The 18,161-nt window shown below is 41.8% G+C and overlaps 2 protein-coding genes across 5 annotated transcripts in view; one reads left to right on the forward strand and one right to left on the reverse strand.

The window, feature by feature from the left end:
- The first annotated feature begins 27 nt into the window (after positions 1-27).
- Positions 28-9,801, forward strand: JKAMP (JNK1/MAPK8 associated membrane protein). Of its 2 annotated transcripts, none has more exons than XM_075926352.2 (7): positions 28-176; positions 612-703; positions 3,732-3,886; positions 4,553-4,759; positions 6,739-6,920; positions 8,143-8,219; positions 8,676-9,801. In XM_075926352.2, exons 1-7 carry the CDS (start codon positions 173-175, stop codon positions 8,892-8,894), a joined length of 936 nt encoding a protein of 311 aa, XP_075782467.1. In that variant the 5' UTR covers positions 28-172; the 3' UTR covers positions 8,895-9,801. The 2 variants fall into 2 exon arrangements, with proteins under 2 accessions (XP_075782467.1, XP_075782468.1); XM_075926353.2 differs by having other exon boundaries at positions 71-176; positions 618-703.
- CCDC175 (coiled-coil domain containing 175) overlaps positions 9,173-18,161 on the reverse strand; it is a 57,900-nt gene continuing 48,911 nt past the window's right edge. For all 3 annotated transcript variants that reach the window (XM_075926344.2, XM_089778320.1, XM_089778319.1), the window contains 7 exons: positions 17,691-17,770; positions 16,472-16,624; positions 14,043-14,145; positions 13,854-13,897; positions 13,229-13,388; positions 12,120-12,160; positions 9,173-9,307 (listed from right to left, as the gene is read on the reverse strand). In XM_075926344.2, the coding sequence (XP_075782459.2) occupies positions 12,144-12,160; positions 13,229-13,388; positions 13,854-13,897; positions 14,043-14,145; positions 16,472-16,624; positions 17,691-17,770 (557 nt within the window). In that variant the 3' untranslated portion in view covers positions 9,173-9,307; positions 12,120-12,143. The remainder of the gene's footprint in view (positions 9,308-12,119; positions 12,161-13,228; positions 13,389-13,853; positions 13,898-14,042; positions 14,146-16,471; positions 16,625-17,690; positions 17,771-18,161) is intronic.

The raw sequence follows: 18,161 nt of genomic DNA on the forward strand, positions 1-18,161 counted from the left end.
CCCGCCCCTCATAGGGGCGGAGTTAGTTAGCGGCTGCCACGTTGTGGAGGGGTAAGAGGGAAGTGACGCACGCAGAGGGGGTGGAGTCTCACCTCTCCCCGCCCCGCCGTCCCGGAAGTGGTTGTTGCTGCGCTACCAGAACGGTCGCGGGGCCGGACCTCGCTGTGGCAGGATGGGTGAGCGGACTGGCCTGGGCCCCTCGCCTGCGCTGGGAGGGCGCGTCCCGCCCCCGGGCCTCTACGGGCAGGCGCTGCCTGTCGGGCCCCTTCCGCTGGCCCCTCGCGGGGGCGGGGACCCCCGACATGGCCCGGGCTGAGGCTGAATTCCCAGGGGTCCTGCAGCGGGGGAGGCACGAGGGCCCCCGGGACTGGGGGGGGGGGAGTAGGCGGGGGAAGCTGCTCTCAGCCTCGTCAGAGGGAAGCTGCCGCAGGGCCCCAATGCGTGTGGCCACCCCCATGCAGAGACCCCCCCCCCCCAGGTCTAGCTGGGGCTAAGATCGTTTTGAGCTTAAGCTCCATTTCCTGTGCGCTGTGCAACTTCCCCCCGCCCCGCTGTTGCCTGCGCAGTAACGTGTGGTATCTACAGGGCTGCAACCCTTGTCTCTTTAAAAGCTGTAGCTATCCAACCAGCCTGCCTTGGACTGTATTGCGGGAGGACGGTGCAATATGTAAATGAGTCAACCGAAATCTATGGCAACTGTGGGGTAAGCGGCAAATCTTGACAATTTGTGGGAGCTTTCGGGTGCGATTTGGGCCTGGAAGGTGTTTTCTTGTGTGCCATATGCAAAGGAAGATTGCCTCTGCAATCTAGGGGGGAATTCCCAGCTGGTAAAGCAGTACTATACCTTTCCTGCCCCTTCCTTATTCCCCTTGAGGTGAGGGGGTGCTGAGTAAGGATGTTAAAAAAAACCATGTACATGTGTAACTGCTGAAATTTTACTGCTGGTACTTGGGGGAGCCTGCTTAAAAGAGAGGCAGCAGCACGGGTGGGGTGGAGGCGAGGGGACAGACTGGTACACACAGGGAACCTTGGATCTGACAGCACAGTTTGAGGAATGGTTTGGAAATGTTATACCATGGCGGTGGGGAAATGGCAGCCCTGCCATGGAATCTCTGAGAAAATGAATAAGTACAGCAGGAAAACCTTTGACAGCATCTCCCAGCAAGGTGCTATTAATATCTCTGTGTACACGTTGGCTGCATCTAGACTGGCATGCTTTGCTGAAATACTTTTAACGGAAAAACTTTTCCATTAAAAGTATTTTCGCAAAAGCGCATCTAGATTGGCACAAATGCTTTTGTGCAAAAATCTTGCCAGTTTAGACGCACTCTATTGATACTCTGGACGTAACACAGACCCAGGCAAGGCTTAGCCCATTAGGATGTAAGCAACTAACTGAGTAGTTGCTTCCCCTCCCCTTGCTGCCTCTTTCTGATAGAGGCAGCAAGGGGGAGGAGGAGGAGGCGGTGCTGGGGAGAGCCGGTTAAAAGCTGGTTCCCCCCATTTCCAGTTCTGTGGGAGGGGGAGGGGCACAGCCACAGCGTTCCACCTTTGAAATGTACAAGAGTTCCTGCTGTGGTATTGTACATTTCAAAGTAGAAGTGCTGCATGGATCCTGGGGCCAGTAGGGGACTCAGAGGCCCCTACTGGCCCCAGACTCCATGTAATGGTTCAACCTTTGAAATATACAAGAGCTGGGCAGGTTCTTGGTACATTTCAAAGTGGAAGCACTCTTATTGACTGATGGAAATTCCATTGACTATTTGAGTAGTTGATTAATCTAATTTTAACATCCCCATTAGCCATCTGACAAAAATACAGTCTCCAGTCACCCTGTGCCACGCCCCCCACCTCTGGCTGGAAGAGTAACTCCCCACATTGCCACCCACCCAACCTCCCCCCTCCCCAGGGCAATACACAGCAACTTGCCATCCCTCTTGTGTCCCTTTCTCCCCCCCCCCCCCCGGCTGCACCAAAGCAGCTTATCACCCTGAATGCCTGCTGCCTGCCATCCTCCCCCTCTGCCCCCACAATACATAGCAACTTACCCTGCTTTTCATGCTCCACATCTAGTTGAGAGCCCTCATAAACTTCGGGACTTGAGAACAATTCCTCACTGCCTGGTACATAAGAGTGTCACCGGATTGTGCCCTTTCTCCTTGTCTGCTTCCACCTCTTCATCAGTAACTTCTGCCTGTGTGTTAACTCCTGTTTCTGACTCTGCTGTGAAAAGTGTCCACTGTCTCCTTGGTTGTAAATCAGTTCGTTTGTAAGTTGGACCCCATAGAGTTACACGACCGCGCTGTTCGTAAGCGCGGATCGCGTTCGTAACTCGGGGTCTGCCATTTACGACAGCTTTGGTCGTAACTGCGAACAGTCATAAGTCAACCGTTCGCAACTCAGGGACTGGCTGTACTACATGATTGTTGACAGTAAAGGGAGGGACAGAGACAAAAGTCCCCCCTCACAGAGGTAGAAGTTTTTGTTATCAAAAGTGGAAGTTTTTCACGACTTTTGTTGCATTGCAGTGTTAATGCTCTCTTGGTTTTGTTGCCAAAAAAGGGTTTTTTGGTGACAAAACTTGACAGTTTAGACAAGCCCATAGATGCCAGGGGAAGGACAAGATTTCAAGAGGAGTACAGTTGACTGAGGTGGCTGATAGGTCAAGGAGGATGAAGATGGAGTTCTGGTTCTGAGCTTTAGCAAGGAAGGAGTCATTACAGACTTTGGCAGGAGGAATTTCAGTGACATGCAAGGGGCAGGAGCTGGATTAGAGAGGGTCTAGGTTGGAATTGAAGGAGGGCAAGTGCAGACCATGATAGTAAACTGCATTCAGTCTATGGATGTTAAATTGCATTTAATCAGATTGAGTAGTCAATGGAATTTCCATCAACGACTTGATTAGTTGATAACACAGGTAAACTGCAGAGTCACAGCAGGGTTAGCTCCCCCCGGTGGCTCTGCCATTAAAATATATTAAAAGTTGCCAGGCCTCTTCATACATTAAAAGGAAGAGGCACAACCTGGGGGGGACCCAAGCATGAGCAAGGAATCAGCTGTCCCCGCTTGTGTCCAGTCCTAGATGCTGTGCCGGGCTCTTAATATATTTAAAAAGCAGAGGTGCATCTCAATCCACTTAAAAAGCAGAGGCACAGCATCCGAGACTGGGAGCAAGCCGGGAGACCTGCTACGCCTCTGTCTCCCCTGCCATTCTGCAGAGATGGTGTTGGGGAGGGGGTAACTGGCTTGTAAGCCGGCTCCCCTCAGCACTGGCTCCTGCTTCCCCTCTCCTGTTGCTGCCTCTCTGATAGAGGTAGTAAGGGGGAAGCAACTAGTTGAGTAGTACTCAACTATCTGATACACATATGCTTATCAGGTAGTCGATTAGTTGCTTACATCCCTAATTCAGTCAGTTTAGAGATGAAAGGGAGCTTAAGCAGCACTTAGTGAGACAAGTGGGGTTAAAAGTGGGTGGGATTTTATAGGATGTGTGAGACTAAAGCATGTTTACTTTGTGAGGGAACAAGCCTTGTGAAAGCACAAAGAAGGGATGAGTGTGATGAGTTTGCTCAACATTGAGGCAAGCGGAGGAACGAGGGATTGAACTTTCTTTAATATGGTAAATTTGTCAGCACGAGCACTCTCTTTAACTGGGCTTCAAACAAACCAAAACTATCAATTATTTGGTTTTCAGGCACTTGTAAATACAGTTTTGTGTTGCTGTTTTGTAGGTGTGTCCTAGAGGACAGCGAACGGATGATCATAAAATCTGTCGGGAGTGTACTGGATCTCCAGGACATTATGACTGGCTGTACCTTGGCTTTATGGCCATGCTTCCTCTGATTTTGCACTGGTTCTTCATTGAATGGTATTCAGGGAAAAAGAGGTTAGTAATCATTATGTAATTAAACAAAAAGGCCCATTATAAATGTGTAATTCACGAGAGAAGATAAATGGAGGTGTGCTAGAGGAGTCGTACTATAGAGCAGGCAGATACACAGGCTGCTAATTTTCTGGGCACACTATGTACTTATGGATTTATTCAATTTTCATCTTATAGCTGCAATAATTATTGGAGCACAGATCCTCCCAGGTGGTCACAGTGCCCAGGAAATGTCCTGTACTCCTTTCCTTGTCTACGTGTTCATTGGTGTCCGATGGAATGCTCATGTATGTCATGTTTTGGCCTAGAGCAGTAGTTCTGAAATCCCAGAATCTACAAAAAATGTAAATCCAAATGGGGATTCCCAAGCCTTATGTATTTGATGTTAGTTTTTGCTAGACTAAGTGCTATGTGAATGTTAGTTTCAGCAGTTCAGATGAAATGCAACTGCACTTGTGCGCTACATAGTGTGTCAGATAAAAAAGAGAAGACTACTTGTCATGCTTACTTTAAACTTAATTTTGTAGTAACTGGCTTTGTTTCTTTCCTAGTGAATTTAAACACAATAGACAGTTTAAAGACTTTCAGTTCTATATTTTACATTGACAACGGGGAGAAAAATGCTATCAAGTGGTATTAAATAACCTTTTTTCCCCCCTCTTGCTACAGTTCCAGTGCATTGTTTCAGCATCTTACTGCCTTATTTGAATGCAGCATAGCAGCAATTGTTACCCTACTTGTGAGTGATCCAGTAGGTTTTCTGTATATCCGTTCCTGCAAGGTAGTGATGCTTTCTGACTGGTATACAATGCTTTACAATCCAAGTCCTGATTACATAACTACTATACACTGTACTCATGAAGCTGTCTATCCTCTGTGAGTATAAAGACTGTTCGAGAATAAATTTTTGTTTGCTATTTTACCATATGTATATTTATTTCAGGAATTTATAAAATGTTGGGTTAGGGAACACTTAACCCTGAAATGTGGCCTTACTCTGCTAAGTTGGTCATTTCTGTAAGAAGGGAAATCTGCTGTTTGCCAAAATGCACTTAATGTGGTCTGGATTCAGCAAAGCATCCCTTCCAGAGAAGCATTTTAAGCACATACTTATACTATAAATGTGAGCTCAAGTGGGGGATGTTTGTATGTTACTTAAAAATGAAGAGCTGCTAGTGCTGCTTAATTTTTTTTGGACACTTGTGTGAGAAATGGAAAGTCTTAGTAGTAGTCTAGACTTCAGTTTTTGTGAGGTTTTTTGTCTATAACCACAGCTTGTAGTAATTATGGATGAACAGTATTTTGCCAGGCGTTAGTAGAAATACAAACTTTAGCATTTAAAGTGTGTAGCAAGTTTGTGTACTCTTCAAACCGAGGTAGATATAAAAGCTTTATACCGCGCGCTGTTCTAGGAGATGAAGCAAAAAGCAGGACTATGTAGCACTTTAAAGACTAACAAGATGGTTTATTAGATGATGAGCTTTTGTGGGCCAGACCCACTTCCTCAGATCAAAAGTGGGTCTGGCCCACGAAAGCTCATCATCTAATAAACCATCTTGTTAGTCTTTAAAGTGCTACATAGTCCTGCATTTTGCTTCAGCTACACCAGACTAACACGGCTACATTTCTATTACTGTTCTAGGAGATGTGAGGATAGACCAAGCAGGGTGGCTTAAACTAACCTTAGTCTGAGGCTGTCTGTACTTACCCAGAAGTTCATATTAGATACACAACTCCAGCTATGTTAATTGCGTAGCTAGAATCAACATACTTTAATCTGATTTTTCATGCTGGCTTCACAGTGAATGCTCCTGTTGATTTCCCTTATTCCTTGCAAATAGAGGAGTGCCTGTCAATGGGGGTGCCCTCCTAAATTGATTTAGTGGGTTGACCATCAGAAGATTGACTGCCACAGCACTGATCTTCTCGCTGGTATAGATGTGGCCTAAAATATAACCACATGCTATATTGGTTTAAAGAAAAAAATCAGAACATTCATAATACCTCACAAACGCTAAGTACGATGCATTACATTTCCTTTCTTCTACTAATGATGTTGATTTTCACAATTGTTTAAGTGAGTGAGACTTCTTTAGAAATTCCTCTTTGAAGGTGCAGAATGTTGAAAGGCTCATTTAATACAGAATAGTGGTTCTATCAAAATCCCTTTGAAGTCTTGTGGTTCACTGAATTTTCTTTTTTGTGGTGCGTCCTTCAGGCATCAGTATAGTCAATAAAAATAAATCACCAAGCCAACCATCTGTCTTCAGCTTTATTGGTAGCAAGTTTGCACAATGCTGCATGTTGGCTATTTCAAGGAAATTCTGCAAATGTCCAGGTAGTTTTCCAAAGTAATAGTAATTATTGTAGTCTTATGATGGAGTGTACCAACCTGTACCTTTTAACGTCTCCTTAAATGGGTGTCACAATGAACAGTCACATGAGGAAGCCTTGTTACATGAGGTTTTAGAAATACTGAGACTCTGTAACAGTGAATTTCAATACAGATCCATTACACTTCAGGATACAGAATTAAGAAACACCTGTAGACCTGGGCAGCCTTTCAGAACTAACCTGTATGTTGCTTTTACTGCCTTTGGAAGGCAGGGTCACCTGGAGAAGAGGGCAGGACACCTGAAGTTTGTATGCACCTCAGTCATATCTTGCCGTAGGTCACACCACAAGTCAGCTCTCTTCTCTATGCCTCCATTTTCTCCTCCCATCCTCTCTAGACTGTTTTTCAGGGCACAGACTGTAGGTATGTGTGTTCTCAGTGCCTAGCACAAAGCATCCTAGGTCAGTTAGAGCCTGTAGTTGCTACTGTAATGCAAATAGTATTAATTTTTCTTTTACAGGTACACCATTGTATTTATATACTATGCCTTCTGTCTGGTGTTAATGATGCTACTTCGACCGCTTCTGGTTAAGAAGATTGCCTGTGGGTTAGGAAAATCAGATCGATTTAAAAGTATTTATGCAGCACTTTACTTCTTCCCTATTCTGACAGTAATTCAAGCAGTTGGAGGAGGCTTGCTCTGTAAGTGTTTTGTTTTTTTTTTTTTTGTTTTTTTATGTACAACATTAACAAAAACAACACTTTGCTCAGTGGTCAAAGTACGTCCTTTTTACTTTACTGTGGGTAATGTTATTGCCTTAAATGTATAAAGAAACATTCATCAATGACCCTTATTGTTCAAATATCCATACCCAGTGCTATTTTCAGATAGATTATTCCTTGGCCCCTCCATCTCTTGGGATAACATTGACAAATTTTATGGTGCTAATGGTCTAAATCAAACGTAGTTTTCTTAGCCAATTAACACAGTGTTGCCTTAGCAGAGGGTGGCAGGGTTTTTGTGCAAAATATTCAACGTACTGTCTGTCAAGCTAAGGCATTTGTTGCCAAGGATGGGGCAAAGGGCAAAACTAACTAGCCTTAAAAAAGAATTAGATAAGTTCAGGGAGGATAAGTCCATCATTTGGTCTGAACCAACATGGTAAGGGATGCAACCCCATGCTCTTAGGTGTCTACTAGCCTCTGACTGCCAGAATTGCTAGGACTAAACAACACAGGATGGATCATTTAATAAAATGCCCTATTCTGTTCATTCCCTTAAAAGCCTCTGGCATTGTTGGAAGACAAGATACTGGTCTAGATGGACAATTGGTTCTGACCCAGTATAGCCGTTCTTATGTAGAAATATGATCCTTTGGGCCTCTAAAGAGAGATTTTTGAAACTTCTAGAACAGTGACATATTTGTCCGAGAGCTCATGACACCATCTATTTGTTTTGTTAGTATCTAAGGTGCTACAAGACTATTAGTTGTTTAGGTTTTTCCAGTTAGATGAACTCGGCTCCCCTTCTGAAACTCAATTGGAGTGATTCCAGAGCCAAATTATAAATATTTTCCAAAAGTGTCACAGTTGTGGCTGATGGGAACTATTTAATTTTTAAATATAAACTATTCTCACAACAAATAACATTGTAAGAACATGCTGATTGGTTACTAGTTAAATCACTGTATTTTAATATCATGTGCTGCAAAGAGACACATTCAAGAGTCAATCTGAGTAGCACTGCTTCAGAAGATCAAAAAGTAAACTACCATGCTTGTCTGTCACTTATTTGTAGTGTAATACATGTTTGTTAATTTCAAACGTGGGCTCAAATAGGCTGTAGTTATGTCTTTCACTGAAATGTACTTCATGTGGTGGTGGTTTCTCCCTTCTCCTAATACATGCAATGTTTTCCTCCTAGATTATGCTTTCCCATATATCATATTGGTATTATCTTTGGTTACCCTGGCTGTGTACATGTCTGCTTCTGAAGTAGAGGTAAGTAGAAATGTTTGTTCTATTATAGGTGTTAAAACTTAATTTTACCAGCAGAACCTTGAGATGAGGAACACTGTTTAATGCATGACCAGAGATCTCTGGCATATACTATGATCCCTTCTGGAATACTGACTTGAATGGAGAGAGTGGCTTACCTTTCCTCATGTATTTGCCTGTACTTTTACCTTCCTCGGTGCTTATGCTAGGAATAAGCCTTTTTCATTTTTGGCACATGAGTCTAGCCCAAGGAAACGAGTGTGAATGGGTAGTCCTTCATGCAACACCCTTTCCCAAGGGGGACTAGGGAGAGATCACATTGTGACTAGAATCAAATAGTAATTCTCAAGACTAGTTGACTTCATATACAATGCCTCTCCCTGAATTGCACACAACCTCTCGCTTAAGTATCCTATACAATGTAGGTGTGAAAATATTAATATTTTTTTATTTTACAAGTCTCCCAAGGATCTTCTTGTCAGGAAGAAAAGGCTTGTTGTTCTCTTTAGCCACTGGTTACTTCACGCCTATGGAATCATCTCTATTTCCAAACTGGAGAGACTTGGCCAGGATTTACCACTGTTGGCTCTGGTACCTGCACCTGCCCTCTTTTACTTAATGACTGCAAAGTTCACTGAACCGTCACGCATCCTTTCAGAAGGAGCAAATGGACATTAAATGCAACATGTGCCAACACCTCCATGAAAATGTCCCAGTAACATGGATTAAAGAATTTCATTGACACGTTTTTCAGCTCTCCGACTAAAGCTTGTCACTTCAGTACAAGTTATTTCCAGGTAAAACACCATACAGAATCTAAGAGTAAGACTATGTAATCTTAGAAAGAGCTGTACTTTAATTTCATGAAGGGCTTGTAAAAAATCGAAGTGGATAATGTCTTGATCTGTATGTTTTTTACTGTATGTATATAAGTGCTCATCGGCCATACCTTGTCACAAGTTTTGTTTTGTACCTTATTTATTTCACAACACAGTATTAGAATCTCCTTGAATAAAGTAGCAAAATAAAGATGTGGCTTTCTGGTGCAGTGCCTGGCTTCTGTCACCCCCTTACTTGCAATTACCATCTCCCTGAAAATAAGAGGTTTGTGGAGAAGACTCAGTACATAAATATATCTGCAATTTCAGACACTAGCATTTTATTCTTATTTACACTTCCTCCCTTCCTTCCTTCACCTGCTAAAGCCTTCTGCAGACCAATACAATTTTAGATCTTAAAGCACCCGAGAGGAAATGAAGCACAAGAAGGGTTAAAGCAGGACTGTTCATTTCCTACTGCATCCTTCAGTCTGATTTGAGATGTTCTGACTGTCAATCTGCCAGGCGGAGACTAGTGAAGAGTACTATCCCTTCTGCTGAGGCAGTGTCCCTAATACACTGCCTGCAACACTTCTTTACTGGACTTGCTCTCTCTTCTAGCCAAGGACTGTGGTTAATAAACTGACTGTAGTAAATCATGTGATGCAAATGTTAATCACCAAGCACTGAGGGAGGGAGACTGCTACCTGCCTTTCACACATCTTTGGAATTGGTGGATTTTGGTGCAATTAAACAATTGTCTGTTTCATCATTGGGTGCTCCATGTCCATTTGTTGGTTTTGTTTGACATCCATTCAATCCCACTGATAATCTTAAGACAACACTAGGGTGGTAAAAGGTGAGAAATGTGCTGGGCAATACCTAAGCAGCCACTGATTTGGAGCAGTTAGATTGTGGGTAGTGATAGAAAGCTTGATGATAGTGTAAGTCTCCTTCCCCACAAAAGGCAGTGAGAAAAATGGGGTTGCTGTTACTAAGAAGCAGTTCTTGGCTTATCAAGTGAATGTGATGTGCTCATTGCTTCTCTAATGCTCTCCAGCTGTGTCTACACTGGCAGGATCTCACACACACGAGCGGCTGCTCTTGTGCAAAAACTTGCTACCTGTCTACACTGGCTGTGTGTTCTTGTGCAAGTAAACTAGTGTAGACAGGCAACATGAATTTCTTGTGCAAGAAAGCCCTATGGTTAAAATGGCCATCAGAGCTTTCTTGCACAAGAGAGCATCTACACTGGCATGGATGATCTTGTGCAAAAGCACATGCCAGTATAGATGCTCTCTTCTGGAAGAGTTTTTGCAGAACTCTTCCGCAAAACAGTTTTTGTGTGAGAACACGCCAGTGTAGATATAGCCTCCTAGTATTACTTGTACAAGGAACACCACAATCTACACGCTAGAAATGAGATGTACTCAAGAGGTATGCCTCTCATAGGGATCATTAATCCACAGAAGGAAGGTACACGGTAACCAATATAACCTTTAATGGCTTCAGATCTAAAAATAGAAGCAGCCATTTATTAAGGATATTTTGACCAGTTAGCTCTTTTGGGACAAGATGATCAGTGACTTGGTTTTAACTTTTGAGCATGTGGAAGTAATTATGAAGAAGGCAGAAAGGGTAAAAATGTACCCAACATGGTTATATCCTAGTATAACAGCATGTTTAATGAAGAGTAGTACTTGGTTTGTTCTATCACCCCATTAGGCTCTAGGAACAGGGCAGCAGCGTGAGAGCTTACCTCACAGAGCAAAGTTTATGCAGGTCTAATTCCAGGGGGCAAACACTGGCACATGCACTTAACACATGGTATTTGCTTAGGGCTGAACACCAACTTACCTGCCACCAGATGTCACTGTTCCTTGTTCAGATGCAAACTATGTAGTATTCTCTCACTATAAAATTTATGATTTTTGCACTGATAACTTTACTGTCTAACTAGAAAATTAGATCCATTATTTCAAACAGGAAGTCTACAATGTTACATATGAAAATGCATTTGGATATGAAAATAATTATTTGCTCATGATCAGGCACATGTACCTGTTTGCCTACAAGCATTTCCATTGTTATGTAACCAAATCCATAAGGAATTTCTGAAAACATGGCACTCAGTCAGGTGCATTAAAATGCCTACTCCCATGGCTAGTATTTTAATGGACTTAAAAAAAAAAAAGTGTTCTGTGCCCAGTCTTGTACTGGTGCTTTCAGACTCAATTACTGGGCTTGCACATGCTATTTGGGTGACTGGGTTTCTGAACCAACTCTATGCAAAACTAGTCAACTGCAATATACATTTGCATGCACAGCTATGGGAATGGCAGCAGGGCAATTGCATATACATTTCATACATGGACAGGTTTAAAAGTTTGACCCTAAGCTGTCTCAGAAATGTGAAAACAAAACCAACGTAGCACGGTGATAAGCATGTCATTGGATAAGACTGGGGAATCTTTAATAGAAATTTGAGGATTAATATAGGTTAATAGACTGTTAAGAGCAGCTTATACTACAGGGCTGCGTCTAGATGGGCATGATTTTTCACAAATAATTTTAATAGAAAAGTTTTTCTGTTAAAAGTATTTGCGCAAGAGAGCATCTATACTGGCATGTGCCTTTTTGCAAAAGATTTGCTTTTGCGCAAAAGCATCTGTGCCAGTGTAGACGCTCTCTTGCGCAAGAAAGCTCCGATGGCCATTTCAGCCATCGGGCTTTCTTGCGCAAGAAATTAACGTTGCTGTCTACACTAACCCTCTTGTGTAAGAATACTTGTGCAAGAGGGCTTATCCCTGAGCGGGAGCATCAGAGTATTTGCGCAAGAACAACTGATTTTGTACTTTACAAAGTCAGTGTTCTTGCACAAATACTCCCGGCCAATGTAGACAGGCAGCAAGATTTTGCGCAAAATCATGCCAGTCTACATGCAGCCCAGGAGTTCTCAATCTTTGTGATACCATGACCCCCATTCTAAGTTGCTCGTGATCCCTCGGGGGGGTCGGGACCCACAATTTGAGAAATGCGGCTATACTAGGTAAATGTAATCTTGGGATCATATCTGGATACTTACCTTTTCCTTTTTTACTCCAATATTCTATCCTTCAGAAACATCTGGAATTTAAATATAAAATACATATTTTAGTAAGCTTTTCTATGTGTCTGCTTTCATTTGCACAAAAAAGTTAATTGTAGATACTCAATTTAAGATTGCTGGAATTAAAGAGACCCATTTTTGCCTGACTCTTGCAGTCCTTTTATGCAGTGACGTTCTATTGGCCTCTGTGAATGTTCCATACAGGAAACAATGACAGTGTTAGCCTTCAAGTTGAAGCAGAAATTTTCTTTATCTATTTAACCCTTCCCCTTTTCCAGTTTGCTGTCCAAGTACCCACATCCCAATAATAACCTTGCAGCTTAAAAATCCTGTAATCAAAAGCTAAATGTACGTCTGCTACAAGGTTCTAGCCACACACACATGCACATACCACAAAAGTTGCAAGAAACAGAACTTAGGACTTTTAGTATCAAAAACACAAACTTGTATCATTGCAGCTAAAAATGAGCAGGTAGGAAACAAGGTTGGGGAAAGGGGGAGAAAGGAAATGGCCATAAGGAGGAAACATGCTCACACTCAGCCCCAGAATATTAATATTTATGTAACATTTAAACAATAGAAGTTGCCCATACAAAAAAATTCTGGTCACTTGAATGATCAATTAAATTTACCATTCCATAGTACTAACCATACAGTGGCAGGCCAGGCAGCAGCTCTGGACAGTGTCCAGAATAACATGTCCAGAATAACAAAGCTAAAGTGTGGTTTTGAAAAGAACAGGGATGCTCTAAATATTTTCCACAGCTTCCTCACTGAGTGGTGAGCCTTTAGGATCAGCAGGAAATTAAATCATCCTCCAGGTTGTGCCATAATGCTTTTCCTATGAATGCATGGTTTGTATATGCATACGTTTCCTAATGAACACAATAGCTTTTCCACTGAATGTAAGTCCAGAACCTAACTGATGGAAAGTGATATAGCTCTGTAGGGAGGCATCTGTTTCCACCAGCTGAAGAGCCTATAGAGTTTACTTCTGAAGTATTATCACTGTTTATTTCTAATGAACAAATTCACCATAATTCCAGGAGGATTCAAAATAAAGAAAAAGGATTGGTGTATCTTACTGGCTTCCATGCTGGATTTACTTTCTAACAAAGAATCCAGTCCATCAAAGTTATTTTGCAGCCTGTTGTTAATACAGTGAATCTTTTTCTCTCTCTGATGAAGTTTCTTTATAAGGTCAGCTATGGCAGACAGGATTTCCTTCTCATTCTCCACAAATTCCTATATGAGACAAAGTGGAAAAATCATTTTCTTGTAAAGAAAAAGAGCACACAAAACAATAGGACTCTTCATAGACTGTGCGAACACCACTGTGTGGCTCTGCTGGGTTGGTAGACCCACTCGTGAGATCCAGAGCCAGCACGTATGCAGATTTTTCATGAGCTGCTCACTACTGGTTCACTTTTAAAGACATTTAAAGAAAGATGATAACCTTTGGGTATTTTTGAACCTAGGATGAGGAAAATGGAATCAGAACCCACATTGAGCAAAGAAACTTGCAATCACTGTTTTATCCAGAGTTAGAAAATTCAAATTTTTCTGCATTTTACACTGTGGCAGACCAGATGCTTTTTGACTATTGGAACAATAGTATTTACAGAACCAAATATTTTATGATTCTTTATGCACGATAGCCAAATTATTTTCAGTGCTAAAAGTACCTTGTCAAACAATGTTGAAACCCACCTTTTGAATGCAACTGTCCTCTGTCCATCCCTCCAGAAGAAGCTCTAAAATAAATTCAGCAATTTTAAAATGTTAGCTGACTGTTGGAGAAACATATACATTCTAAAACAGTCTTTATTTTAAAATACTGAGAATATGGTAGTTTGGTTTTAAATAGCTGAACATTTCCTTTGATGACATGTTACTCACGATGAAGGACCGTCAGATCACTTAGAATTTTTACTGTTGTTGATTTGTAGGTTTGGGCTTCATGGCTCATTGTCAAAATATCAGCTTTCATCTGTGCATTGCACTGTGGAGAAAATCATTGCAGCTAGGTAAATATTTGTGTTTGGTCTTTCCTTTCTGATCTCTTTAGCGATTTTTGTGATCTACATGTGTATTCCCCAGGACAAAACTTGCCATCGTTGTGCTTTTCTTCGACATCAGGCATCCATTTCATTTTCCTACACAACCACAATGATAATCAAAATACATAAAATCTCAGGATCAAATTCTCAGCTCTAAACTAGGCAATCAATTCAGCTGTGCTGATACACCACCTGAGAATCTGACACTCACTCTTCACTCGAAATTTAGTTTCTATTTAGAATCAGAGAACACTAGAACTGGAAGGGACCTTGAGAGGTCATCAAGTCCAGCCCCCTGCCCTCATGGCAGGACCAAGCACTATTTAGATCATTCCTGATAGATGTTTGTCCAACCTGCTCTTAAATATCTCCAGTGATTGAGATTCCAAAACCTCCCTAGTAAATATGTCTCTTTACTATATCAAACTGTCCCAAGGCATAGTGAAGTGCAAAAGCAGGTTCCAAATTAGTACCTTTGTTGTACTTTAGGTATCAATAGCTCTGGCTTTGGGAGTTGAACCTGATTTTCTTTCTGTAATTCCTTTGCTACATCATCAACAGAAGAGGACACAGAGCAACCAGCATTTGGGTGTCAGAATGAACAGAGCATCCTGAAATCATTCCTATACTGAGCATCAAGGGGAGAGATATCTACTGTGGAAAAGGGGCTTATATCAGGAAAAATAAATTATAAGGTCACATTTTCAAAGCACCTCCTAAGAAGCATCTGTAATATTAGTGCATGCAAATTCAGGCAACTGCACTTGTAAAAGCAGGCTTCTTCGCATTTAAACGGGTACATGCAGATACTACACCCAATTCAGCAATTCAGCTCCTTATGTCTAATAAAGCTGTAGTTTCAGCTTTGAGTTGTACCTTGATATAGCCCAATAAACAAGACTTTGCTGTCACAATAGTTTATTGTGCTCAGATCTCTTCTGGAGAAGGAGAGCTTTTGCTCTTGTAGGCTAGTTTGGCACACAGCACAGGACCTAACAATGGAAGATTTAGGACAAATTTTCCCAAAATATCTAAGCCTCAGGAGCCTAAGTCCCATTTTCAGAAATGATTCAGGCACTTACAAGCCTAAATCTACTGACTTGCAATGAAAACGGGGCTCTTCAATGCCTAAAGCTATGTCTAGAGGTGGAAGACGTAAATACTAGCTTGAGGAAACGCAAGTCACACTGTGATCGAGCTAGTGTACTAAAAACAGAAGCGTAGCTATGGCAAGTATAATCCCATCTGAGACCGTTGGTAGGCATGCGGAATGGCTCGCTCCTCCCATTGCTTGCACCACAGCAGCTACCCAGCTATTTTAGTGCGCCAGCGTGATTAGAGCTAGTGCAGCAAGTCTCCTCAAGCTAGAATTCACAGCTCCAATTCAAAGTCGCTTCTAAAATGGAGTGAGGCACTTATGAAAACTTCTCCAAACCCTGAAAAACAATAAAGCAGCAACATATGCTCAGCCAAGACAGAAACGAGAATCACGGCATCACCAGAGTCCAGGGCTAGACCCATCAGGGAGAATATAGTCATTGTAAGGAAAAACACTGGGAAAGTTGAACATCAGCAAGGCAGCAAGAATTTCTGTACAGCAGTCAAAACAAGTCAGCTTTCCTGTGACATCTGTTGTTGAGTGGCTGTGGAGAGAGACACTGTTAATCTTCTCTGGGCAGTAACCACAATGAACCACAGTGTTTCTCTCCTCTCATCGCAAAAGTGGTTCATTCTAAGGGGAGTGGGGCTAGCCCACCATCTAGTTTCAATTTGAGATCGTTTCCTATTACTTTGGGCACTATTGTTCCGGTCATAAACACTGCTCCAGAATTAAAGAATGAACTAAAATTGCTGTGTAAGTCAACAGGGAGGAATGTGGGACTGTCTGCCTTGCTGCAATACTAAACAGCGCAGGCCTCTTTTATGCCTCAGTTTTCACCCAGTCTTTCACAGCTAGCAGGGACACCTTTCCCCCATATACCTGACCAGTTGCACCAGAGTGCTTTTCTACACAGTGATGAAAGATCACAGACAAAATGCCAAAGGGATAAATCCTGCCCTTTGGTATTCCCACACGTCCCCCACTGAAGCTACCAGGAACCCCATAGATGCATTGGAAGGCAAAATTTGTCTCCTATTTTGTATGCTGGAGCATTTACAGAGTTTATTCGGTTTCATCGTGCTCCAAATCCATTTTATACCGTGCAAAGACAATGGAAGAGACTCTTGCATGTTGACAAGCTGTGCTGTAAACATTAGTCTACTCACTAATTTCAGTCTGCTGTTTTCTGAGTTCAAAATGTCAAGCTTCCTGTCAACCTCATAGATGTCCCTCTCCAGCAACTTCAGCATTTCAGTATGATCGCTCAACTGCTCATATGCCAACTCACGCTTTTGTTTTAATTCATTCTTCAGATCAGCCTATGAATTAACAAACCCTTCATTATTTTCTTTCATTGTATCTGATCTTGTATTTGGACTATAATTGTTGTAACCTAATAAATTAATAATAATTCTTTTCACACCTGTGGCACCTTTTGCTGAAAGATTTCAAAGGGCTTTAAAAAATGAATCTCATCTCCATCTGACACCTTGGGAAAAGCACAGCTGTGTGAAGTGGAATTGGTCAAGGGCAACAAGCAAGTGGCAGAGCTGGGAATAGAACCTAGATCTCCTGATCCATAGACTAACCACTGAACCTAATTTCCTGTATATTTAAAATCAGACACAAGGTCACATAGCTTAGTGACCCTCTCCATATTTCTGTTGATGAAGGTTTTGATGGTACACAAATGTTTTTGATGGTACACAAATGTTTTGCATACACTTTCTGGATAAGCTACTGCCTATTTAAATATGCTTGGAGAAGGAGCTCTTCCTTCTCAAATAAGGATAGCATCTGTGTCTGTGGGGCTTTTGTGGGCCAGCAGCCACAGTGCTCCATTCTGCAGTATCAGGACACCCACGCACAAATCTTGCAGTTTTGTATGCGACTCACACTTTTCTTTAGTACCGTGTCTTTCACACAAACCATCTGTGACTCTGAATCTCTCCTTATGCTGTTATCTGTCGATATGATCAAGATATGCAATGAGTGGGAGAGATCGGGTGACAAAGACACAGGAAGGTTTTATAGAGAAGCAGGAAAGGTTCTTGCACCAGTTGTGATCAGCTTGTGTATAGGGACAGCGTTCACATGGGGTCCAATACTGCAACCTCTTCCTCATTGAAGAAATCCTTTTAATTCTATTGGGACAGCTCATGTGACTAACGATTATAAGATCAAGATCAGTATTTTTGCATGACAAATGACAATGTGTCTCTTCTAGAAAACCTCTTCTAGCCAGAATTGGTGTGCATGACAGGCTACTGAGAGATTGTACTGGAAGGGCAGAGGGAAAGCCTTGACAGGCACAAGAACAGAAAAAAAAAGAAAACTAATTTATAAAACTTTACAAATAGTATTAAAGCAAGGTCTGAACATTACCATAATCTTCTTTAGTTTACCAGTCATCTTGACCGACTGTTCAATGGATTTTATCAGTCTTGTCTCTTCATCTTTTAGTTCTATAAATCAGGAAAAGGGGTTTTAGACAATGGAATGGTCTATCAACAATTGATCAGTCATATAGGGACATTATTATTCATTATTTATGTACCAATACGTCCAGATATTATAATCCAGCTGCTGTATGAAGCCCTCAGAGCTTCACTGAACTTTACAGTTCATCTGAACTATGGTAGACAGCTCTGGTAAAGTCAGGCCTCTCCTTATTTATTTTATTTTTTTCTAAATACAACAAATACATCAAAATACCAGATTCACCATCACACATGACTTAAGTAAAGATGGGGAGAAGAGACAAATCTAAGCTCAGAATCTATTTTCTTCTTAGATCTCTACAAAGTCAACTCAAATTCTTTGATTTTTTCAGGCATTCCCTTTCTAATGAGCCAA

Source organism: Pelodiscus sinensis, chromosome 5, assembly GCF_052426305.1.
Source record: "Pelodiscus sinensis isolate ZL-2025 chromosome 5, ASM5242630v1, whole genome shotgun sequence".
Taxonomy (NCBI): Eukaryota; Metazoa; Chordata; order Testudines; family Trionychidae; genus Pelodiscus; species Pelodiscus sinensis.